Source organism: Rhinolophus hipposideros (genome assembly GCF_964194185.1).
Source record: "Rhinolophus hipposideros genome assembly, chromosome: 3".
NCBI classification, from domain to species: domain Eukaryota; kingdom Metazoa; phylum Chordata; class Mammalia; order Chiroptera; family Rhinolophidae; genus Rhinolophus; species Rhinolophus hipposideros.
In genome coordinates this window covers 44,565,635-44,591,644 of record NC_138049.1, presented here as the reverse complement: position 1 = coordinate 44,591,644, position 26,010 = coordinate 44,565,635, and the positions used below count along the sequence as shown (strand labels likewise).

Below are 26,010 nucleotides of genomic sequence, written 5' to 3'. Positions count from 1 at the left end.
GAATATATTAGAATAATGTTTTGCTATACACAATTCACAACCCCTTGGATGAGCTTAAAAATTTCACCTAGATGCTAATTAAAAACTCAGACTAAGTTTAAATTAAGACTAAAACAAAAGTAAAGGGACATAATTAAAGAAACTTGTAGATCACATCTAGTAGATGCTAATTTAAGGGGGACTGGCTGCAGAGGGCCCAAAGGTAAATGAATGTGTGTGTGTGTGCCTATGTGCACGGGGAGAAGTAGCAAGTGGGGGTGTTTAAACCTTTTACTACTAGGCCTCTCCTGGGTGCTGAATACTCAGCCCAGTACATTGTTAGGAACAAACAACCACTTAACAAATCAACTTACCTGGATTGTAAGATTTCTGGGGGCGCCCCTCCAATGTATATGTCCGTAAAAGGTATTTTCATCTTTTCATTGTCCATACTTTTGACATGCCGTCTGTCAACTACCAAAATCATTTTCTTATCATTGTGGTAAATGATTGAGATCTGGGAGAAATCATAGGAAGTCAGTCGTGATCACGGCTTAACAATCAACTTCATTTACTTATATTACTGTGGTTAAAACAGCTGGACGTCCATGTTCTTGTGCTTGTACACAAAATGGGGACTACACTTTTCCTTTCTTCCTCATAGACATGAAAACTTACTTATATGAGCAGAAGTTCACATTTCCTGGAGGATTTCCATTTGGAAAAGAGGCTAGCCTACGAAAAATTTTGTCATGAGTCCAATCGCTTTCTTTGGCGCCTTTGAGGGAATTCGGGAAAGAACAATAAACAGGTACCTTCTGGAGATGAGACGGCAGGTGTTAGCTTTTGGTGACATAGCGAGAAGCTTTAAGCTGTGAAAATGCTAGTCAGAGAAATATTTAAAATAATATTTTATTGTACACCATCCTTATGGAGGCTATGGATTGTTAACTGAAATGAGAAATATAGCCTCTTACTCTGCATTTCAGTTCGACTTATGCATTTTATTAAATGCACATTTAAAGTAGTTAGTTGTTAATGAAAGTAGGTAAAGTATATTATCGATCTACTTCACAACTGTTTCAAGACTAAAGAGCCTTCTTTGTGGGTTCTCTTTATAAGGAATCCCTGTTAGTATTTTCTAAGTTCTGGATAGAGTTTGAAAAGAAATTATTTACTTGTATCTACTCTTTTTACATTTTGAGGGGCTCAAAACATAAGTGAACAAATGGCCATGCACCTACACGATAGCATTTTCAACAAATGTATAGAAGGATCTAGAAGAGTGCCTTTGTAATCAAGATATTGAGCAAAACAGGAGACTTTTGGTCAATGAAGCAATGAAAATGAATATTTCGGGTGAGTCTTTTTTAGAAAGGTCAGTATGACAAAAACACCCATTCTCTTAAAGCAAATGTTATCCTGGAGTTAAGAAGATGAGGGCCCATCAGTCAGTCTTTAGATGTGAGGTTTCAGTCTAAGTTCCCACCTGTCTGGTTTGAACTTCTGATTAGATCAATAGCTCTAAGTACAAACAAAACAAAATAAACAAACTGCAGTGATTTGTACCTCATGGTATTTTGCATCATTAATTTGAGCTTTCTTCAACGTGTCTTCAAGGTGAACGGGGCCATTGCTAAATCCAAAGTCATAGAACACATGTAAGTAACCATTGCGCATTTCTAGGCTGAAAAACATACTCTGCGGAGAGAAAGAAGTTATAAGATGTGAGCATTTGCTATTATGAAAGTGCAGATTTAGCTGAATTTGAGAAATAACATTGTGTTCTTTATTATTGAAATTGAAGACTAAGGAAGTCTCATGAAACTCCTTTTTTACTACTGAAAGTATGTTTTAAAATTATTTATTTGTTCAGTTACAGTTGACATTCAATATTATTTTATATTAGTTTCAGGTCTACAGCATAATGGTTAGACATTTTATAAAAATGTATGCAGTGATCCCCCCCCGAATAGTCTAGTACCCACTTGGCACTATACATAGTTGTTGCAACATTACTGATTGTATTCCCTATGCTGTACATTTCATCCCCATGACTATTTTGTAACTGCCAGTTTGTGTTTCTTCATCCCTTCACCTTTTTCACCCTGCTCCACAAACCCCCTTCCCTCTGGCAACCATCAGTTTGTTCTCTGTATCTGAGTCTGTTTCTGTTTTGTTTGTTCGTTTATTTTTTTCTTTAGATTCCATATATAAGTGAGATTATATGGTAGTTTTCTTTCTCTGTCTGACTTATTTCACTAAGTATAATGCCCTCTAGGTTCATCCATGTTGTCACAAATGGTAAGATTTAATTCTTTTTTATGGCTGAGTAATATTCTGTTATATATTATGAAATAAAAATCACAACTACATCTGCAGTTATGTCTCATATTAAGACACTCAGGTGTTAATATTTACACACTATTTAAAACAACTATCTTCTATTGTTTTTGTGTACTTAAGGAAATTTTATTAATTAAAATCTTGAAAACAGTATTATAGGCCATATGTATTTAACTGCCTTTTCTTTAGGAAACATTTGAAAGTAGCCAATAGATCTGACTGCATTTCATTTTAAGAGGAAAATTGGTAATATTGAAAACTAATTCCAAGATATGCTAAAAAGAACCTTAAAAAATTATCAGTAAATATGGATATAAGAAAAAGAAGGCCATTTCTGTATTATTTTGAAACACTGGATTTATGTAAATAAATATGAAATTATTATGTACCTGGACCACATGATGTTTGAGAACCAGAGTAATTGTGTAACACTCAAGGAATTTACTGGTCAGCCTTGCTTGTTTCAGAAGATAGTTCATAGATACAAGGATTCAATGGATTTGAAAAATAAGGTATGATAGCAAAGTCCATATTTTAGAGAAAGTGATCTGAGTGGAGTTTGTGTACTCTTGAGAATGTGGAAAACAATCCATTGGGGGATAGAAAGAAAATATTTCAACTTTTATTTGTATTCATTTAAAACCTCTAAAATAGAGAAACTAATTTTTTATATTTAACACATGAATTGACCTGACCTCAGGCCTTCATTTTGTCCTTTGGATGCATTTCCACAGGACTTATACAGTATGCAGGACTTCAAGAGTGGAATTCCATGCTTGAAGGCGGAACCCCCTCACTTATTTCTTTGCATTTAGTCCACTGAAATTTATTTCAGTTTATGTGTCACATGGATTTATAGGTGAGATGACAAGTAATAGAATATTTACACTGATTTTCTATTGAGATGCAGTGATGTGACAATACTTTGAGACACATAGATGTTCGCAGATTATGTCCTCAAATTATTAAAATTAAAGAGCTACGCAGTTTTCTTCACAAAATGAATTATTCTAAATTTGTTGACCTTTATTTGTCAACAAATGTCTTTCAGTAGTATGAAATGTACTAATTATTTTTAAAAAACATACTTGACCTGTCATTTCAAGGTAGGCAGTATTTTAACAATGGATGAGAAAGTGAATTTTTTTTGAAGAAAGTTGCACACTTTCTTGGAGAGATGGTTTTTAAAAATATGTTCAAAAATTTTTCTATTGTTAAATGAACTTGTTGATGAACACAATGTAAGTGTACTACCGATAAAGACTCTCATATCTGCACTATTAAAACATTTCTGGAAAGCAATTTCTAATTGTCTTTTATTCCTAGTTTTGAACATTATATCCATTTATGGTATATCATTAATAAAGGAATGTATATATATGTAGTATATATGTATACACACATATATATAATAAACATACAATTTTTTTTAACTGATTAGGGCATATGATTTTTTACTAGTTAGGGCATATAATTTAAAAAGTCATTGTAAAATTTTGTTAGACACACTGCTTAGCTAGCTCTTGGCACTGATTTTTCTCAAAATTTCCTCAGCTTACTCAAGAGGAGGTATTTAATATACATCAAAAACTGTTGTGCAGGGAAATGCATTTCAGGGCTGCTTTTACTTATTGCTGACATCATTTCCCTGAAGAAAAAAAATACCCAGTTTGGCTTCCGAAAGCAAAACTTCAATTTGATGGCATGACACTCTCAACTTGGGAAGGGCCCTAGAAACATGCACGATAGAAAGTAAAGCAAATGAAGGAGAAGATGCAGGTCTTTATTTGTACTCACTCCATTGACCATCAGCAGCACCAGCCCATTGTCAGCTTGTGTTCGAACTTCTATGTCCAGACGAGTCACCTGACCCAATTTCCCTCTCTTGGTGATATCTCTCACCACGGCATAACTGGAGCCATCGAAGTAATAGCTGGCAGCCCGACTCTGAGTGAAGGCCAGTTTATCTCTGAAATAAAAATACAAGGATCATATGAACATTATACTTTGCGTTGTGCTTTTTAAGTGAGGCCCTTTTAACCCATTTGCATGGCATCTTCCTTAGACCTTACAGCATTTACATGAAGTCCTGATGTCTGCATGGGAGACATAAATAAGTATTTGTAGGTAAGTTAAAGCAATCGTTTTCAATGGATTTCTTCTCTCCCCTATGTGCTAAGACAAGGGAAGCCTCTAGTGAAACCCCAGTCTCTTGAATCCTAAATCAAAGCTGCAAACAAGTTGTTTAACACTTTTTGTCATTGTATGTGCTCATCTGTGGTAGAAAAGAACTGAAAAGGTTTTTGCAGGCATGATTATCATGCAGCTTCAAAATTGGTTTCCCCTGAAGAAAGATTGAGAACCTGAATATTGACCCACTTGTCTCACCTGCTGCTCTTGCATGGCTATCAAAGTCTTTAGTACTCTTCACACTTCCTTACCTGGCACAGGGCACTGATTTGGAGGGATCCATATTATAGATGTGCTTAAAGTTGTACAAGCTGATTACATCATTATTCAAAGTGGCCAATTCCAGGCAGCCAACAAAGCCAGGCAGGTTGAGGCTGGCAGGAGGCTGTGCAACAGACAAAGCAAAATCAACTGTCCATGATCGCATTTCTCCAGGGTGAAACAGAACAGGCCATGAAACACATAGCACGCTCATGGCACCTACTCTTTGGTATAATGTTTTTCTAGACCTAACTTTGTGGCTATTCTATGCTAAATCATTTAGATAAACCATGGCTTTTCAGTTGTGTATATCTTAATAGAGAGGGTGGGATTTATTGAGCATATACTATGTGGCAGTCACACACTGGACAGTGAACTGATAACCAAAACCAATCTTCACATCAGCTCTGTGAGGTAGGCATTCCTCTTCTTATATAAATAGAGGGGAAGAAATTCTTAGAGAGGTTTAATAATGTGCCTGTAACTAGAAAGTAACAGTCCTGGAGTTGAAATTCTAGATAGACTCTCTATCCTCTTGAGCCTTCCTTTAACTGCCTTTCATCGGGTCTCATACTCTACCCTAGATCCCACCCACTCCCTCATCTCAGGTATTTTATTTCACGTCTGTATTGAGACAACTGAGTTTTTGAAACTGTCTTCTGTGAACCTGAAGACTAGATACACACCCACGAGGTACAGACACTCCTGCAGTAGGTGGGGGTAATATTAATTACATAGGCACGTATCAGATTGAAATAAATTGATAGTCAAGTATTAGTTATAGCTTGAAAGCATTTGACACTATGAAAATATGTGTAGCAGAGACCAGATTTATATACGAGATTTATAGATTCTGGTTCAGAATTCTACCACCTACTGAGCTAAGCTCTTTCTTAAAATATTAAAGTTTCTATCCCACTTCCAAATCATCATAGTTATTATGGATTTTCAAAAACAATCATGGTAGACTTGCAATAAGTCAAAACAGCTGGATGACTTACCTTGAAGTTGGAAGGCACACCACCAACATAAAACACAGTGTCCTCGGGCTCCAGATCCAACAATGAGTCATCTCCCGCAAATTCCCCCTTTTTAATAAATTTTTCCTCTGCGGTGCTGCTGAGACTTGGGACTGTTAAAAACACCTTTCCGTGTTTTCCTACCCTGTTGAGATAAAATTTTTATTCTTTATTTGCCAGATAATTTATAGAAAATATTTCTTTTTAAATGTCAAATGTTAATGCTCCCCTGTCACAGAATAAATGATGTGATTTTGTCATATTCATGAGCATTTATAGACTGTCAACAACCAATAAGGAGGGGAGAAAAAAATTAATTCATGGATTGGCCACATAAAAAGATCTAATAATCAGATTGCTATTTGGAAATGATGGCTATTTTTTCTAATCTTTTGTTTTCCACTAAGGTATTTGAGAAGGAATAGAGGAATAATGGAAGAAAGAGGAAGAAGAATAGAGGAAAGAAAATGCTACTTACAACACACACAGGAAGATTGTGAGAGTGTGTGAGTACATTCAATGGATTTATCATAAAATGTGCACATCAGCCCAGGTGACGGATTCACGTTACCTTTCAATCTTGACAATGCTGAAGTAAGCAGGCCAGGAACTCACAGGCTTGGAGTCCAGGGGAATCTCCACATCCTTCGTTCCCAAATTATAAACGTACACCAGGTTATCATTTTTGATTGCAAGACCCATGTACTCTTTTTTAGCCTGAAATGTCAAGAAGTCACTTAAATAAAATCCAAATGCATGAATATCATCTTTTATTTTCATTTCTTTAAAGGACAATCAGCAAACTCAATGCTTGGCTATATGCAAGGCATATCTGGCCTGAATTGTTACCAAAGTTCCTCTTAGACTGGGCAGTGCTTCTTTCTTTCCAGCCTCCCTGTGGCTGCATCAGTCTGCTGCCACCCTGGGCTTGTCCAAGTGCATCTGGACAAGCAGGCAAGCAAGGGCAGGCTTGCGAACATTTGAGAGTTGCCCGGAGTATGCTAACCTTGTTTAGTTAAGCCAGGGATATAATGCAGCATGCCGACACTCACCGCTATGCATTTTCAAATAGGGCTCAGCATCAAACGTAATAGGCCTCTGTACGCTGAAGGGCTTGAAATGCTACATTCAGACTCCTCAAAGTTAGCAGCGTGAGGTTGACATGAAGCAAGCCCAGAAATATCTCACACAGAGAAGGAATTACTTGTCTGTGAATCACTAGTTTAGTCTTGGCACTAAAATGATCTATATACCTTTTGAATTACCAGAATGGGAATTTTGTTGTTGGTGTAGATAGCTTTGTTCTAAGGCAAGAGAAAAGCACCTATCATTCCGTTCAATAGTATTCCTTCTTTTAAAACCTCATGCTCTTACATTTTTGCTTCCGAGGTACAGGATAAACTGATCTGCAGTCTCAGCTGGTTCGGGCTGCTTCACAGAAGGAGGTTTTATGTACAGGCTCAGGGATGTGAAGGTCTTTAAGTCATCCACGCCGGTTCTGGGGTGTACTTCGACTGCCGACTGTCCATCAAACATCATGGAGACTTGGATCTGGAGTTACAAAATTCCTCGATTAACAGTACTCTGTAGAAATGCTCATAGTGCTTTCTCATGGTTCTCAATGGGCTTCCCTCATTCCTGATGGGGTTTCTGAGCTCTATTCTCTTCTATGCTTTTGTTTGCTTATGGCCTCACCTTGGTGGAGAGAGGATTTAAGGCAGATTGTAATATAATAGTTTAAATTTAAATTGATGTGAAAGAAAGCAAAAAACAAAAGGGTGACAAATAGGTCAAAGAGTAAGAATAAATATAGATTCCACAATGGACTACATACTTGGTTGGGGCGAACTAAACATCTTGAAGGGATACTTGTCAGTTACAGAATGCACAAGACCTATACAATTAACAACAATGAATTGATCAGGAGAAAAAAACTAATCTTGAATTAGTTTTTCATGGCTAAGAATTTCTCCCCAGGGTCTTCCAAAGAGGAGCATGGGGTGATGCTGTAAGTAACACCCTCGACCACATCTGGCAGTTGGGAGGGGTCTGGACCCAGCCTTGTAGTCTTAGACAGGATGTTGAAACCTGGCTCTGCCACTTCCTGCTATATAATCATGAGCAAGTTACTGGACCTGCAGTTTCCTCATCTGTAAAGTGAGGACAATAAATTGGTTGTGAGAATGAAATAAGATGATAACTATAAATTGCATTCCAGTGCCTGGCTCTTACATTCTATAATTGTAAGTATGAGTTCATTAAGATGTTTCTTGTAATGATTCTCAGAAAAGCACCACAACAAAGCACAATTCAGTAAATGCATTTCTAAGAGGCCCAATATGATGTGCTAAATAGGTGTGATTTGGGGCGATTTTCAGAGTATTCAGCAGTGGATGGATAGTGTATATCCAAGCCATCTATGCAAACATTTTTTGAATGATAAAATGTATTTACATCAATTAATTAATATTGATTTGGTTAACTAATGGTAAGTGAGCTCAGGATTATATTTCAGGTGCCTAGAGTGCAGTTGTCCTATGTTGCCAGTTGAATAAGCATCATTGCATCTTAATAAATAATCAAACAGTGTGTGGGATTAATGTGAAAACTGAGAAGGATATATATATATCTGCACAGAAATACATTGGGGAGCCCAGTGAGCTCCAAAGGCATTGCCAAGACTCTCTTTAGAAAATGGTTTTAGGAGATTGAAGCCTCAACATTCTACTCCATCTGAATAAAATTACCAGAAAGCACTTACAGAAACCTAGCTTTCGAAATGCCATTTGTTGACAATAAAACTTTTCTGAAATATTCTCTAAGAATATAAAAAAGGTAGTTTGTGGTATGGGATCAATTATCATATATCATTTAAAAGGTGGGCATATTTACCAATCATTATCTCTTTCATCACAAAATAATTGATTTCCAACTCTTCTTTCTGTCAATAATTAGGGCCAACAGTCTGTTCAGGCCAATTCTCAGTTGAGAAATTAAGCCATATAACTTAGTTGTAAAAAAAATGCTGCTGGTCTATAAATCAATAAAAAAACAAATTTAAACGAAGGCCAAGAACAAGCCCTGTTTTGCCTCATAGAAAATGTTAAGTGTGGTGTCAGGATACGTTCCTACCAACCCTGGCACTAGCCGTGGTGTTGCTGCATTGCTTCTGTATCAGTCTCAGAACAGGGTGTTTCGTGAGGTTACTCAGTTTAGCTGGGATGTGATTCCTCAGTTAAGCCTGTGGAGGAGTCAGTAAAAGCTTCATATCATCTATGCTGTCTGTACTGGAGAATTCTTGAAGAGGTAGATGGACAAGATTATTCCATATAGAAATTGGACTAAAACAGCTGCTAAAATAATGAATAATAATAATAAATTGAGTCTTTTATTGTGGTTGACTTGACTTGATTTCTTGTGCTCTATGAGTTTTGTTGACTGAGTTAACTTGTGGTCCTTAAACTTGGTTACACAGTGGAATCACTGGGGAGATTTAAGAAAATACAGGTGCTGAGCCCTTCCACTAGAGAATCTGATATGTTGCTTTCAGCTTGGGACAAGGAAAGGGTTTGGTTTCCAGATCTCCTCATGTGATTCTGATGAATAAATGGAGCTGAGAACTTCTGAGCTGGATGATACAGTAGGATGGTTCCCGGCTCTGGAAGCTGCTCTAAGAGTTGGAGCTCAGCTTCATATTCTCATTATCACTGAGTGACTGATGATGACACCTTCCACAGGTTACCTTGCTGGCGACACTTCTGGTTTGAGCAATGAGCTCTCGGATCCTCTGGATGCTGGCGGAAACGTTGCTAGCAGGCCGCTTCTGCTCGACCGTACGAAGCTGATCCAGGAGCTGAGGGACAACCTCTGTCAGATTTCTTACTGTAGTTAATAAAAATTAATCACTTGAGTAAATATCTCAATATTAAATATATTTCAGAAATCAGGTGAAGAGACAACAAACACATGGTCACTTCTGATAGAACTATAAGAAATTATTTTTAATCCTGCAAAATTAATAGTGAATCCCAAAACATGGTCAATTCCTATTCTGTGGCATTTACAGTGAATATTGATCTATACATTGTACGCAAAGCAAGCTGACTTAGAACGTACATGTCCAAAGGGCAGGATCCACAACGAATACACAGATGCTCCATTCATCACACAGGACAGGTTCTGTTTGCATTTCTCATACAACTTATACAAAAAATAAAACAAAAAACAAAAAAACAAAAATGCTGGGCCAAAGGAGGTAAAAGAGTTGTCTTCCAGGACGCTCATTCACGTGTCACACTGCTGCTGTAATGGACCCAGCAGAGGCATAACTGATGGAGGAAATGAGGTAGCACCCAAAGAGTAGCAGTTGTCCCAAGGCCGGAGTGGGCAGCCATGGGCTATGGTCTCAGACAAAGGTGATGGCCAAGCAGATCATACTGACTTTTTAGGTAATTTTTTTTGGTTACATAATGTACAATACTTGATGAGAAGAACCCCAAACACAGAGAATAGCATAACTTTTTCCAAAGTCTCACGGATGAGAGCAGTGGTGCTCAGTGTGTGTTCCCCAGACCAATGGCATCAGCTTCACCAGGGAACTTGTTAGAAATGCAAATTCTTTGGCCCCATCCCAAACCTAATGCATGAGGAACTCTGGGAGTGGGGCCCAGATGATTCTGATGCACTTTAGTGTTTGAGAACCAGTGGACTAGAGAATGAATATCTTTGGGGTATGGTCCTCCCTAAGGGCAGGGCTGTGGTCATTGAGCATCAGCAGCTGAACAAGAGCCAGCCTCTTCCTAGAACCAAATTAAACTGCGATTAAGGAGAATATGTCAGTGAGGACCAAGGAAAAACCGCTTTTCTGTACTTAGGAAACAAAGTGCTTCTCCAGCACAAAGAATCAAATTTAGTAAAATAATAGCAAGTATCATTTTATTGTACTGATTAATACAGAGGTAAGTATTTGTTGTTCAGATCACAGACCACACTAGCTATTTTAGAATAGTCTTTAAAAACAAGAGGTAATAAAATACAACGGGTGCCCAAGAAAACGTATACACATGACTTGTATTCATTTTTTGTTATCAGTATATATTGAATATTACAATTTTAATACAGTTTTTTCCTTTCTGAAATGTGTATATATTTTTGGTACCCTTTGTATATTTGAAGCACTACATTAACATTTTGATTATGGAAATGTGTATAAGACAGGGTTCCCTGACCTCAATTCTCTCAGAGAAAGGGAACTACCTTATATGAGTCTCTATAAAGTTTCTTATATCATGGTATGCTCTTTCATTTACTTTGTTTTGAACCGCAAAATGCTATTGCTATTTAATGCAAACACAGTAGCCTGAAACAACTTCAATTAATGCTAGTTCTGAAGACTTACTGAAATAATTGATAGGACTGAAAAAGGAGAGAAAAAAGATGGACAGATTTTGTAAATATTCCTGAGGCAGTATCTTCATAAATGTAAATGTTGGATGTCATAGAAGCAAATCTTTTAAACACTAAGTTTTAAAAACAATTAAGTGAGTGGTTACATGGAAGAACTCATGAATATACCCTTAAAATGAATATAAAACAGCTGTCTTCCTGTTATTGGAATGAATATTTATGACCTGTGATAAACTTTCTAGTGACAGATAAATCATATCTGGATTAATAAAGTTGTTTCTTAATTCAGATGGAAGTGAAGGTGATGTGGTCTGCAAAAACGTGGTGGACTTGTACACCTGAAACTAATATAATATTGTATGTCAACTGTAATTGAAAAATAAAATTAAAGTTAAAAATTAAAAAGAAAACAAAACCATGTGTGAGAACAGAAAGTTCTAGTCATGACAAAAATGTTGATATTTAAGAGGTATGAAGAGACAATAAATATATGAGACTGGAAAAAAGAAAATTTCTCAAGTAATATGTAATTTAATATCTATGTATAACCAAATAAATTAGGTAGACATCAAAATATTTCATTTTCATTGCTATAAATTTGTATCCAAGTTGGCCAACAAACTGCTCTTAGTGAGGAACTTCAGTTATGTTTGGCCATATTCAGTACTTGTTGGTAGTAACCTGCTTTTTGGGGGTAAGGATAAAGCAGTACTGTTTAGTAAAAGCAATGCTGTTCAGCAAATGTTTTTTTCCTTAAAGCAAACCAGTATTTTGTTAAGATTATTTACTTTAACATGTGATTGATCTTCTTCCCCAAAGGATCGGTCTTACATTGATAAAAACAAGTGCTACCATCATTTCACATAGAAAAACTATGACTCTTAACCAATCTATCTAGTGTTTATGTGAAATATACATATTTCATATGCACACACACACAGATATATGGGTAGATGAACTGAGCAAAAGTTTTTCTCCTTTTCAAAACTAACTTCTACATTATTGCAATATGAAACACAAATGAAGAAAAGTCCTTTTTAACAAAACATGTGTAGAGTCTAATGGCCAATTCCTCAACTGGATAAAAATGGAGAAATTTCTAAGTGATACCTGCATCTCTGGCTGAGTCCACTGCAGTGTTGTAAGCAGAAGAGTCAAAATTTTGAAGATTGTGTGACCAGTTGGTTAGGTTGTTAGCCATTGGGGCTGTGGCCTGCTGGACTTCCATCGTCGTCTTGTCGGCTGCTGCGGTGATGAGCTTGGACTGACCCAGGCGCTGGTGAGTGTCACCTTCACACAGAGCACAAGGACATTCACTTTGCAGAAAAGCAGGACATTTGTTGGAAACATTAACAACCATTTAATCACTGAGTGAAACAGACCTCACATTTTGGGCTTTTACGCCAATTAAGATCTTTAAATATATGTTAATTATGATGTAAATTAGATGCACAGGAAAATTGTAAGCAGTATTAAGTGAGCTTGAAAAACTCTGAAGTCTCATTAAAATCATGTAGCTCACTTAAAACATTTTCAAATTAGACATAAATTTAAAAAAAAAGCAATTACTATTTCTTCAGGTTAGCAACCTGGTGAGAAAGCCACAGAAAATCCATGAGATTTTAACTCATAAAATATTTATGTCTGAAATTCATTGCAAGTATTACTTTTAAAGAAAGGTATTTTTGAATAACAAAAGCAACTTTAAAAAGAGCACATATAGTAAAATGCTATTTTTATTAAAATGTTATGTATTCAAACTACAAATAAGGTTACAACGAAATGTTTCGTTACTTGAGTAATGCGATTATAAAATGTTTCTCTTCTCTTGTTCTTTCTTCCTATCTGTTTTTTGTAATTTTTCTACAATGGTCATGTATTACTCCTGCAATAAAAATGAAAATCATTCAGGTGAGCTTGTAGCTTTAATTTTTTCAAAGAGGAGAAACATTTAATTCAACCTCAGGCTCCGAACTCTGATGTTTGTAGTGGTGAATCCTGCGTCGGCTTCTTTTTGCAGTGTACCTTTTGGAGCAAGTTCCCTAACCTTGACAAGCCTCAGGATTCACATCAGCCTGAAGGTAATGGTGCTCCTTGCCCACATCAGATAATATCTGCAAAACACAGCCCGGTACCTAGCTCTGGTGGTGCCGAGAGCAGGGACTCTCAATGGATGATACCCTCCGGCCAGCACTGTAGCCGGATTTGCTCCGTGTAGTAAAACACCCACATCCAGTGGTCGTGTTTTAACTTTCACTGTGCCGGCGAGAAGGCACATCTGCTTCCACTCACATCTTTCTAAATACCATTATAGTCCCAGATTAGGCAAGATGAGTATTTTGTTTCTCTGTTTGGCTCTTTGGTCTCCTTGCTTGCACTACAAGAATGACTGGGCAAGTAACAGAGGGCAGCAGTTTACAGCTGGGGCCAGAGAAACCCAATAACCAAATTAGGGCATATTTATTAATGCAGAGGAATGTTCACAAGAAAGTAGGTTACCAAATAGTACGTATAAGCAATATGATCCTATCAACACATACAACACACAACACACACACACACACACACACACACACACACACACACACACACAAAGATTGGAGGAAAATGCTATCCCTAGTGGTCACCCTAGGTGGTGTGATTACAGCTTTTATAAATATTTTTCAGGATTTTGTGGTGTGTGTGTTTGTATGTGCGGAACATAGTTTCTTTTGCCATCAGAAAACAGTATTTATTTATAAAAAAATTGATAGGCAAGAATCACCTACTCCTGCCTCAAAAGTTTATCTTAATACCAGTGAACAACCAGATGAGGCTTAAGTTCTGTCGGTGATCCTTACCTCTCTCTGTGGCTTGCAGTTGCTTAATGGCATCATTCAATCTGTTTTTAAGGGCACTCTTCCTTGCTAGGGCTCCACCCACACGCCTGCTGGTGTCAGCCACGGCCTCCTCGTTGCCTGTGGAGAAGCAGCCAAAAAAAAGTACCAGTGAGGCTTCAATTTTTGAATATTATGACACAAAGTATTTTTTTAGTTCTTTCTTTTGGGTCCTGTGACTGAGAAAAAACACACAACACTGGCTAACATACTGAGAAAAAATATAGTTAACTATATTTGGAGCTCTTGATAAAAATAGGAGAAAGAAAATCTATTTTGGGCTGGATGTTTATAAGAAGAAATGTTTCATAAAAATTGTGTCCTAAAAAAAAAAAAATGAATTGAAGATTCCTTTAAATAGCAGCTTCCTGAGTTTATCATAGATTGCTAACTATTTGATATAGACGATGAAGGAGAGCAAAGCTGGGAAATAAGGGTGATTGATCACTGAAAGTCATTTAAAAATGAATTAACAGTAATTTGAAATTATAATCTAACTCAGTAGGTGAATATGGTTCAATTTGAAAATCTAAATTTATGTCATATCGCAAACGTGTATTGTTTCAAGGGAGGCAAGTTCTGAGCCACACAATCCTAACTCCCCTTTGGTATCCCTTTCACAATAAATACATGAAAGAATTTAACCAAACAAGATCATGAAATAGGTGACAAATCTACAAAACATTCCAAGTGACCGATGCAGAGAGATTATCTGCATATAAAGTATGAAACTTTGAAGAGGTTATCATTCCCAAAATAGAAAAAATAAAGTCTTTCATGAGGTTCCATAACTCTATAAGGACAGGAGTGAGAAAATACTTTGCAAATTATCAAGAATAAAATATTTAAGTCCCCGAATCATGAAGATCTACATATCTGGTCTTCAGACACATGAAACAAAAACAATACATAGATATGACAATATTTATTTTAAAATATTTTACTATTAATCTAATTCTTCACTGCTATAACTCTAATTCTTTTCTAAAGAGTATGTTCAAAAGTGGGCTTACAAATTAATTAGAATTAAGAAACTTATTAGCATTTTTTATTGCCTTTGTTTATCCAGAAAGCATAAAATAATAATTGCTTTATGGTAATTAGCTAAATATTCTGCATATGAAAAACAAGTGCATTTGTTTTCTATATATTTCTTTGTAAACAAACCAAATATGGTTAGACTGGAGATTAATTGCTTTGATAAAATTACGTGAAGTTTTCAGTTTTAGACTTGGCCTTTGTTTTTAGGTGGCAGTTAGAACTTAGCTGGATAATGAATTTCCAATCTCCTTCGTCAATGCTTGAATATCTTTGGGAATGAATTCATTACCTCAGAGATGAATAATGTTTAGAAAAATTCTGAGTAAATTTGATTATTTTTAAGAATAACTGACAAGATTCAAAACTGACTAAAATAATTTTATTTTTATTTTTCCCTCCCTTTCTCACTCTTAGAGGTATTGCTCTAGCAGATGCAAACACCAGCCTTTGAAAATGCTTCTTTCCCTATGGTCATTAGGCTTGTCCTAAATACAGTAAACTTGAAGAACCCAAACCATAAGAAAGTGCAAATAACCAGATGGCTTTGTGGTAGGTACCCTATCCTCCTGACTTTCCCTTCATGTGTCATCATGGGTAAAATTTTGAATAGCCTTCTAACCTGTCCAAGAAACGGTAGATTATGTGCAATACAGTTTTAGTGTTAAGTATATTTTATGGGATTATCTCTTTGAAAATTGGTATTTACAGTAAGTTTCTGTTAATTAAGAGTTATTCTTGAAAACAATTGAATTGACTCAGAATTTCACTAAACATTCTTCATCTCTGAGGTAATGAACTCATTTCCAAGGGTATTTGAACTTTAAGATTATCCAGCATATATATGTTTTACTACATTGAGGTTTTGTTTTTTTAAAAAAAAAACAACCACAATTTATTTTAAAATATCTACTCTTTGCTGTTTTACACCTTGACTCTGAGCAGGAACTATTAATGTATTATTTAGTTGAAATATCCTTTATTCTTAAAATTTTGAAATCTCTGTCTACATGCAGAAATACCGTATAAAGGAGGGAAGCAGCAATAAACCAGAAGGAAGATGGGAAAGTGAAAATACTTACTAGAATCTGCCTTTGTTTGCAGTTCTCTTGCTTGATTGAGGAGGTTCTCGCTTTCATCTTTATGGTAAATAATTTGAGTATCAATTCCACTCACAGCCTACAAAGGAATTGGGTGAAGAGAGTAAGAATGACAGCACAAGAAATTTTCAGGCTTTTAGAAATTAAATGACACAGTTTATCTGCTAAACACCAAGCAAAATTAATACCGCTTCATTTTCATAGCTCAAAAACAAGGTCAAAGGTGGACACAAGAAAATTAACGTCCTTGGCATTTTCAAGATAAATGTTTTTTGAGGAAAATTCAGTGAATTAAGAATAATGCCTGGCCAAAGCCCCACCAAAGTGCTTGTTATTTAGAAACCATCAATAAGCAATTTTTGAGTTGAAAAAAATCAAAAGGTGCAAGGGATGAAGAAGTACAAATTGCCAGTTAAAAAATAGTTACGGGGATGGGAAGTATAGCATAGGGAAGATAGTTAATAATATTGTCTGATAATAACTACGGATGGTGTCAGGTGGGTACTAGACCCTTGGGGGTGGTCACGTCGTAAGGTATATAAATGTCTAATCACTGTGTTGTACACCTGAAACTAATATAATATTGTATGTCAATTGTAATTGGAAAATAAGTTTAAAAAAGAAAAATCTGAATGCATGCATAAAGCATATTCTCTATCGCCAGGAACACATCTTAGATATGTTTTATTCAGGAACTGTAGCTTTAAAAAGCTGTCCAAGGAACTGGCATTTGCTGTCTGGAGTAGGGCCCATCTTGAAGAATTTGCATTACTAAAACATTCATAACATAAATAAATGGTCTTTTCTTAGTTCTCCTGCTCTTCTTGCCATTTATATTACATTGGAAGCTCAAGAGATGACATGAGAAGACAGAAAAACCATGTGCTGGGAAAAGGCAACATACAAATGAACTCTAAAATAAGGGGATACTCACATCGTATATTCGGTCGGTGATGTTCAAAGCCAATTCTGCTGTTTCATTGGCTTCACTCACATAATTGGCAATATTTTCATAGACATTTGAAGCGTCCAAAGCCTTCTGTACCAGCCCATTCGTATCTGAACTGTGCAAATTCCTGTTAATAAACAAAGTTGTCATTATTTTTCCTTTTTCCTTTTTTGGGAAATATGACTATATTTAGGGCTTGATATGAATACTTGCAGGAACACAGGTATTTCTTTCCTGTTATTCAAAGACACCTGGCTTGCCAAGGTTTTCCTAAGCTGCCTTTCCTAGGGACACATCTCCTGTGCATTCCTCTGCCTGCTCCCAAAACCACCCTAGTTTGGCTCCATGGCAGCTGCCTGTGTGGCAGTAGCCACAGGAAAAGGAAATGATGACTTAAAACCAGTCTTCTTCACCTCTTCAAGCGAGATTTTATGTGGCTGTGGTCAGGCAGAGGAATGATCCCCATCTATTACTTATCCAGATCAGCATTGTTACTCCCTGGATGGACAGCGTTCCAGAGAGCAATTTCCCAGCTCTCGGGCTCACGTGGAAAGATGCTCGGGTAGTAGATGGACACCCTCTGTGGCTGGGTGGCCATCAGCTGTAACCAGTTAGCCATTAGCCACTGATATAACTGCTGTGGCTACGCTAGGAGGTTGGTTGTTTGGCAGAGAAGCTGACGGCAGGTTGCGGATCATGTGGCTCCTGCTCCCTGTGTCTCCAGCCCAGCCGCCAGCGAGAATATAGTGGTATGACTCCTCTATCTATGGCCCCGTGGGTGTTTCTTTGTGGCCTCACCATGTCCTGTGTTCTTATGTGGGGAGTGGAAGCTGAGACCCTGCACTTCCTTTCCATAAAAGGAACCAAGGCTATCACAGAGGGTGCATAACTTCAGCGTGGTGTTAGGTATTAGCGGGTTTCACTCTTTTTATTCAATCTTATTTTTTTCTTTTCTTCACCGTATATAACAGATCATACTTTTCCTAAGAAGGGGAATAACATACACGGAGCTCTATGTGCAGATACTGGGTTAGCTGTGTTTCATATATTATATCTTTAATTCTTACCCCACCCATGCCCAAGACATTGCTACTCTCTTTTCATAGAAGTAAGCAAATCTCTGAGAGAGGGTCCGTGGCTTGCCCAGGGCACACATTGTTAAGATTTGTCTCACTCCTGAAACCCAGCTGCCTCCCTTAAGCTCACAGGCCCACTCATGTCTACCCTCACCACTGCCCTATACACCATGTTCTCTGCCTTTGCACCTTTCTGGCCTCTGTAAGGTTCACCTAACATTTACTGAGTGCCCATCATGCACTGGGCACTCACATAGGTGCTGACAATGATATGTGCCACAGATGATTGATGTGAGGTACAACAGGGATAAAATATGTGAAATGTTCGGTACCATGCCTGGCATTCATTAAACAGCAGGGTTTATTATTATACTTGAGCTATTTCCTGAATTGGAATTTCAAACTATTCAATAATTCATTTTATTGACAAGTACTTCTTCCTCTATAATATAAAGTCCATCACCCCCCCCGCCCCCTTCTGCAGCTTATCCTAAACTCTTTGTCTCAGTTTTGTTCAGTTTTAAATCCATCAGTTCGACCTTCCTTTCCAGTTCCAAACATTGATGACTAGCATCACTTTATTCATCAATAACTTCTAGAAGATTCTCTGTGGCCTAGTATATGACATTGCAGATCCCACGCTGGCTCATCTCTTCAAATTGCCCTGCTCTATCAAGCTCAGTCAATTGTTTCTCAGCCTCCTCCGTCCAGTTTCAGTCCCTGATGCCCTCTCAGGCTCAGAGTGACTTCCTCTGTATTTCCTTGGCTATTTCCTTCTCTTTTGTCCAAGTCCACCATCATTCTGGCTCCTCAGCAGCAGGGCTGATTTATCTATTAGGTATAGTAAGGGTCCACAAAAATGTTTTTATTTTAATTTTTTAAAAATCAGAATAAAAAATGAGCCTAGTAACAATGATTATATTAGTCTTTATGTCAATGCAGTCATGACATATAATTTTTAAATTTTTTATGGAGGAAGGGGCCCACTGAGGCAAAAGTGCTTTGGGCATGCAGCCCTGTTCCACAGAGGTAATTCTGATCCAAATAACTTGCTACTTGATCCTTGCCACAACCCCTTGTTCTTAGAAATGGCTCAGAAAGCCAACCCTGTGGATGTTTTAAAAGAAAGGGATAAGAGGAATGATATGTTATAAATATTTATCAACATTTTAAAATTTTGCTGGCTAGAGTGGTAAGAAGGTGTACCAAAGAGCTTGAAACAAAGTCTTTGTTACTTTGTTCTATTACGAGGCACAAAATAGCTTCCACATCAATCTACAAAATAAAAATGTGCTTGAAATGGAAGCTTGTTTATCTCATTTTGAGGCACAGCATGCAAGTCACTGGGAACGCAGGCAGATGTCAAAGAATATTCATACTTTGAAGGAAATACATCTATAAATGTGGATCCTTTCTGCAAATAATTAGTCAGAAATATCCCAAACACCAAAGGGACTTTAGGGTGATGGATGTTTCTGATCATGTTTCGTGTAAAGCACGTGGTGACTCAGAATCATGCCAGGACACTGCTTGCTGCAGAGTGGCATTTAGAGAAGATATATGTTGGAATCCGAATCAGTGGGATGCAGTTATTATAATGACAACAGAATGATGAAGAGAGCCAGAAGATGGACCTCAAAAATAATCTACCAATACAGCATAATATCCACAGCAGTATTTTACCCAAGTTCCATTGTACTGGCTTGATAAGAGCATATTTCTTGGGAGTATGACGCTAAACTGCGTATAACACTATCTCACACCAAGACCTTATGTGACATCTATTTTTGTCCCTCTCTCCATCCCCCCCTTCTCAGGAAATTTGAAAATTTTGACAATCAGGAATAAAAAGGTGACTTAAGTTTTGAGCAGAACTTAGGATTGGTTCTTATTTTGTTCTTGACCTTTACTGATCCTTGATTCAAATTGCCAGATTTGTAGTCTTTCTCTATAATTATCTCATTTATCTATTATTTAAGGGTCATGAATTCAATCCCAATTTTTCAGTACATTTCAATTAACAGTAATTCAGTACCCAAGAGGTGTGTGACTCTTCTAACTGCTACGAGGAAATTGTCCATTGATTTTTCTCTTAACAGGTGTTAAAATAAATTAGTTCCTGCTGGGCACTGTGGAGTGTCCAGAGTATTTATCAGAAATCAGTTGTATTGTCAACTTCCAACCAGCTTTATTTAAGACAGTTGGGTGTGGAAAACTAATGCTGTCTATGAAATAAATAGGCAGTGGTGGTAGTCTTAGCCCTTGTAAAGGGATCGGATTTACTTCATAATATTTTGTGCAGCAGTTATGCTCCTAAGAAAAATGCATTAGGTCATCCTAATAATAATTGTGGAACAGACCCTGCCCATCCCCCCAAATACAGGTCTGCAATCTGACAGATTTTTTTTAAAATAAAAAAACTGTCTTCCCAAAGCAATTGCAATAAACAATGGTTGGCTCTCAGACGGACCATCAACAAACAAAGAAACAAGCAAACCCAAACCTCAAACCAACCTATTAACACTATATCCCAGTAACTCTGGCATGCAGAATTGAATAAAAATAAGTTATTCAACCTACTTAGAGATTTGCATTTCTAAAATCAGGATATTACCTGCTTAGTTCATCAGCCTCTTGTTGAAGGTTCTGTGCGTGGTCAACCGCTTCTTGGACTAAATCATGATTGAGTTTACTTAGGTTGGACAGCTTTCCCTGTAGTTCATTTCTGGCTCCATCTATTTCAGCATAAATTCCTGATGCGTTCTGAAGAAAATGTTTTAAAAATTCAATTGAATTTAGAAGAACTTAAAACATTTTTCCCAACGAGTATCCAAAGATAATCTGTATTCTTCCTTATTGTGAAGTTCAGTAAATTTCAGGCCTGGTCCACATGAGTCTACAATAGTATAAGTAGATATTTATCTATTTCTTTTGCATCTTCAACTCCTTCTTCTCTACCGATTGCTTCCCTAGCACTCAGATGTGCTCTGCCATCTCTGATCTGAAAACAAAACAAAGCACGGCTGAACAAAGCTAGCGTGTGTGATGTTGCTCTCTCCCGATCTCCTAGTTCTCTGGCCAGGAAGGAGACCTTAAAAGCTTGTGTTTCTCAGGGTTTGACTCAGCCCCTTCCTCCCTGAGCGATCTAACTCCCCTCTCTAAACCCAGACTTTGAGTCTTCTAATCCATTCTCTGCCATCCTGCAGGAATGGTAATCTTCCTGTTAAGCAAATCGGATCATGTTATTTCCTTTCTCAAACTCAGCTATTGCTTTGTAGGAACAAATCCAATTCCTTAGGATGTCTTCATCAACTGACCCTCCTCTCTCACCGATGTCATTATTTCCCACCACTCATCACCCCACTACATCCCATAGTCCACACTTGACTAACTGATTATTGTTTTAATGCTCCATAATTTTTCTGGCCCATGTCCTTGCACATATTATTTTTCCTGGAGAATACCTTCCTTTTCTGTCTAATCCATCTAGAAAAGTTCTACTCATCCTTCCAAATTCAGTTCAGATATTACTTCCTTTATAAAGCCATCTTTAACAGCTCCAGGGTGAGTTCAGTATGGCCATATAAGTATATATATATATATATATATATATATATATATATATATATATATATATACATATAAAATCCACGTATCTCATTACTATAATCCTTATACTTGAATATTACACTCACCAGATCACACAATCCTGGAAGGCAGAAACTATGTTTACTTTTATATTCCCAGAATGTAGCACAGTTCCTGGCACAATAGGGTTTATTTTTATGGAGACTGTATTAGAACTCCAGCCATTTGGTTGGTCGTCTGGGAAACAATACTTTGAAAAAATTGTTTTTAATTGTATAAGCAGAAAGAATACCATGGACTTTTCACCTTTACTTGTTAAATCATTTAATAAATATTTACTGTGTGATTACTATGTGCCAGGTACTCTTTTAGGAGATAGAATACATAGCTTTGAACAGTCTCTGAAGGAATTTACCATCTGGTGGGAAGACATAAAAAAATAAACAACTGGTTATATAAGTGAGCAAGCTAATTTCAGGGAATAAAAAGTATTTTGAATAAAATACAACAGGTGAGATAGGTTAGAGGCTGATTAAAGGTAAGAGGACCACTTAGATTGAATGGTCACAAAGACACTAGCCATTTGAAGATTTGGTGTTAGTAGGTGCAAAGGTCCTGAGGCAGGAAAAACTATGATGTGTTTGAAAAATAGAGAGGTGTTGGAGTGTAACAGTCTGGATTATAGTGAGTTGGGAGAGAGTAGTGTATGAGATCAAAGGGGTGGGCCAGAGCCAGGTCACTTAGTGTCATGGGCCATGGTAAAATGAGCTTGTTTCTTACTTTAAGTATCACTGGAGGTTTTATATGGGAGAAATAATGTGACCTGATTATGTTTTTAAAGGATTATTCTTCTACTCCTTAGAGGATGAGTCATGAGGGGCAAGAGTGGAGGCAAATGGATCAGTAGGAGGTCCTTGTGGCAGGTCACAATGGAGATGAGGTGATTTAGACTAAGGAGCAGCAACAGAAAAGAGAGCAGTGGTGAGAAATCAGGATTCAGTCTGGAGATAGGGCCAACAGTTCTTGCTGAAATGGGAGTGAGGAGAAAGGAGCAATCAAGAATGAATTCAGAATTTTGATCTGAGCCATTGGGTTATGTCACGTACTGAGGTGGGGGAGACTAGGGAAGGAGTAGGTTTTGTTCAGAATATGTTAAATTTGATATGCATATCACACTTTGAAGTGGTAGATGAAATTGTAATTTTGCTACAAACCATGTTGAGTTCTTACTTGAAAACATCCAGGAAGCATTTGGGTGTAAGAATTTGGGACTCAGTGGGGGTATCAGAGTCAGAGGTATAGATTGTGAAAGCATCCATATAATTGTTCTTTAACGTCATGGGATTCAGTGGAACTAACTAGGGAGAGAAGAGAAATAGAAAAGAGGGCTCAACACTGAGTACTGAGCCTTTCAGTATCCAGAGCAGTGATTAATCTGGCCCAGTGCCAAGTATGGCCCGACACCTGTTTTCATATAACTCCTGGCTAGAAATACTTTTCACATTTTTAAAGAGTTGTAAAAACATAACAACAAATAAATACTCCCTCTGCCCTTCCCCCCCCCAAAAAAAATAAAGAAAAGAAAAGAAAGGAAAGAAGGTAGAAGTCTGGATACAGATACAGGTGGGTTGGCAGATTTGGGGAGGAAATATAAGGGAGTTCTCTTTGTTCCTAATTTTTCAGTGAAGCATGAAGCAAATTTACCAGACTGATAGAAGGGGAGGTAGGTTTCCCACCAGTCATGTTGGCTGCACTGGTGTGGCCATGAGTCTGGGGGTACTTGGGTTTACTGGGAATATGGGGTTAGAATTCTATAGCAGAAGCCTAAGTGAGTATGGAAGTTAGGGGAGTTTGCAAAGAATAATTATTGATCATTTTAGCTGCTTAAGAAGGGAAGGTAAGATATGAGAGGAGTAGAATAAATAAAATGGAAGAGATCTCCATGTGGCCAGAGAATTGTTGGAGAGGGCATTCTAAAGTAAGTGAGAGATAAGAGATGATACTCAGGGAAGGAGGTGCTTGAAAATGGGATTTGAGCGGAGGTACCATTATCGATGACAAAACCCGGGTATGGCTGTAAGAGGGATAACAGAGGTGGATGAGAGGAAAACTTGTTGGACAGGAGTTCAGTGAGTTGGAGGTCTGAGAGCTGGTGGGCTCATCCATCTGGATTTTGATGCCACCAAGGATAGTAATGGGAGTAGAAATGGAGAGGATGAGGAGCTTGGTGTTGAAATAGGCAATGAATGACATGGTGACTTTAAAATGATATCTGTTAGAAGGCAATAAAAGTGAACTAAAAGTAATTTGATGATGGTTGGTTCATTGTATTTGATTGGAATATTTGTACTTTTAGTGATTTTGACTGCCAGCTTTATTAAACACACAACTTATGAGTAAAGAGTGAGTAAGATGGAACTAGAGCTAGCTGCACTTTCAACAGAACTTTCTGCATTATCTGTTCTGTCCAGTGTAGCAGTCACTGGCCATATATGGCACTATTAAACACTTGAACTATGGCTAATGTGACTGAGGCATTAAAATTTTAATTTTATTTCATTTTAAGTCATTTAAATTTAAGTAGCCGTATATGGCTAGTGGCCACTGTACAACGAAAGCACCTGATCTTAGTTTTACAAGGCCAGCTAACTGGATAGATCTGAATTGGATTCGATTATTCGTCTGTGATGCTGAGTCGCTTTTCTAAACTGCTATCAATACAAACATGAACAAGTCACGTGCACCCTTACCTTTATGATATCATCAAGTTCTGCAAGGGTCAGACGAGGCATTGTCAAAGAGTCCGAAGACAACCTCAGGGAGGTGTTCACGACGTCCACGTGTTCCCTTACTTTGTCGTGTTGTTTCTGCAGGAAGGAAGAACAAGAAAGAGAGGAAGAGAAGGTGGCTTTAGAGAAAGCATCAGGAAGGGTGGTCAATGTCAACTCGCCATTTTTGCACTAAGACAGGTCTGGGTTCCCATCCCAGCCCCCCCACCTAACTGTGGTGCGATTTTGGGGAATTCTACCAACGGGATGCCCGGTTTTCTCATTTACGATATGGAGATAACAAAAGTAAGCACCTTGGGAGCTTCAAAGCACTTGGTTATGAGTATTACTTCTAATGTCATCATCTCAAAGAGTTAACAATTTAGAGAGTGCCTTAGACTCTTTTCTCTGTAAGTGTAAAGTGGGACTATAGATACAAGATTGTATATAGGTTCTATAATTTCAATAATAGAAAAATGAATTGATTCAAAAAAGCATTTATCATGTGCTAACTTTGGGCACAAATAACTCATTTGGACAGAAATAAAGCATATATAAAACCTTCTTAATGCCCTTTTCAAAGTTTAAAATGGCCCTATTATCAAAGTACAAAATTGTGATGTTGCTTCCTCCCACTCAGAGCTCATGTTAGAAGCTCAGATTTTTTGAGGAGGGAAATTGCCCAAGTTACTAATATATTTTCAGATGAATGCCTTAATCCCCACCTTTGCTTTTGTGTTCTAGAGGCAGGGATATTGTGATTCTGAAGAAATATTATGGAGCTTCAAAGAAGTTCATAGTTTGAAAATAGCACAGAATAAAACATTAATAAGAGTAAAGAGTAAAAGATTCATTTTAAAATCTGAGTAAAAATGAGTTGAAGTTATTGTAGAAACAGTAATTTAAATTGGAAATGAAATATATAAGTTATGGTATAATCTAAGATATCATAAAGATAATTATAGAAGCCTAGATATAGAAGGACATACATTAAGACTTTCTAAATTTATCTTAATGTCTTTCTTACTTCCTGCAGTCTTTCCCAACTTAGCGGAAAGGAAGATGGAACGCATCTTCTCCAAACACATTGCTACAGGGGAGATAAAGGTCTAGGAACAGAAAAGAATCCTATTTGAACATCTTATTCAAGAACATTAAAAAATTCAATTTCCCCTTCATATCCATGAAGCTTCACATACTGTGACTACCTGGAGATAATTATTCTTATCGACACAAGGGAAAGTAGTTATACAGCTCTGCACAAAAGCAATATTTTAAAGTATACAAGGAAGGGAGGTGAAAAAAGGTTGGCATTATTTAGTTCTAAGATACTACCCCATGGGGAAGCTCGTGAATCTGAGTCTGCTTAAGAGAACACTGCTAACACCCTAAGGTTATAGTAAACTTCAAAGAC

At 37.3% G+C, this 26,010-nt stretch overlaps 1 protein-coding gene across 4 annotated transcripts in view; it reads right to left on the bottom strand.

Moving 5' to 3' along the window:
• LAMA4 (laminin subunit alpha 4) overlaps nucleotides 1-26,010 on the bottom strand; it is a 131,709-nt gene that overhangs the window by 24,261 nt on the left and 81,438 nt on the right. For all 4 annotated transcript variants that reach the window (XM_081044882.1, XM_081044880.1, XM_081044881.1 and 1 more), the window contains 14 exons: nucleotides 24,579-24,695; nucleotides 20,855-21,003; nucleotides 17,150-17,291; nucleotides 16,198-16,294; nucleotides 14,042-14,158; nucleotides 12,312-12,491; nucleotides 9,538-9,677; nucleotides 7,170-7,346; nucleotides 6,367-6,512; nucleotides 5,778-5,940; nucleotides 4,767-4,900; nucleotides 4,123-4,294; nucleotides 1,549-1,680; nucleotides 354-496 (listed from right to left, as the gene is read on the bottom strand). In XM_081044882.1, the coding sequence (XP_080901008.1) occupies nucleotides 354-496; nucleotides 1,549-1,680; nucleotides 4,123-4,294; nucleotides 4,767-4,900; nucleotides 5,778-5,940; nucleotides 6,367-6,512; nucleotides 7,170-7,346; nucleotides 9,538-9,677; nucleotides 12,312-12,491; nucleotides 14,042-14,158; nucleotides 16,198-16,294; nucleotides 17,150-17,291; nucleotides 20,855-21,003; nucleotides 24,579-24,695 (2,009 nt within the window). The remainder of the gene's footprint in view (nucleotides 1-353; nucleotides 497-1,548; nucleotides 1,681-4,122; nucleotides 4,295-4,766; nucleotides 4,901-5,777; nucleotides 5,941-6,366; nucleotides 6,513-7,169; nucleotides 7,347-9,537; nucleotides 9,678-12,311; nucleotides 12,492-14,041; nucleotides 14,159-16,197; nucleotides 16,295-17,149; nucleotides 17,292-20,854; nucleotides 21,004-24,578; nucleotides 24,696-26,010) is intronic.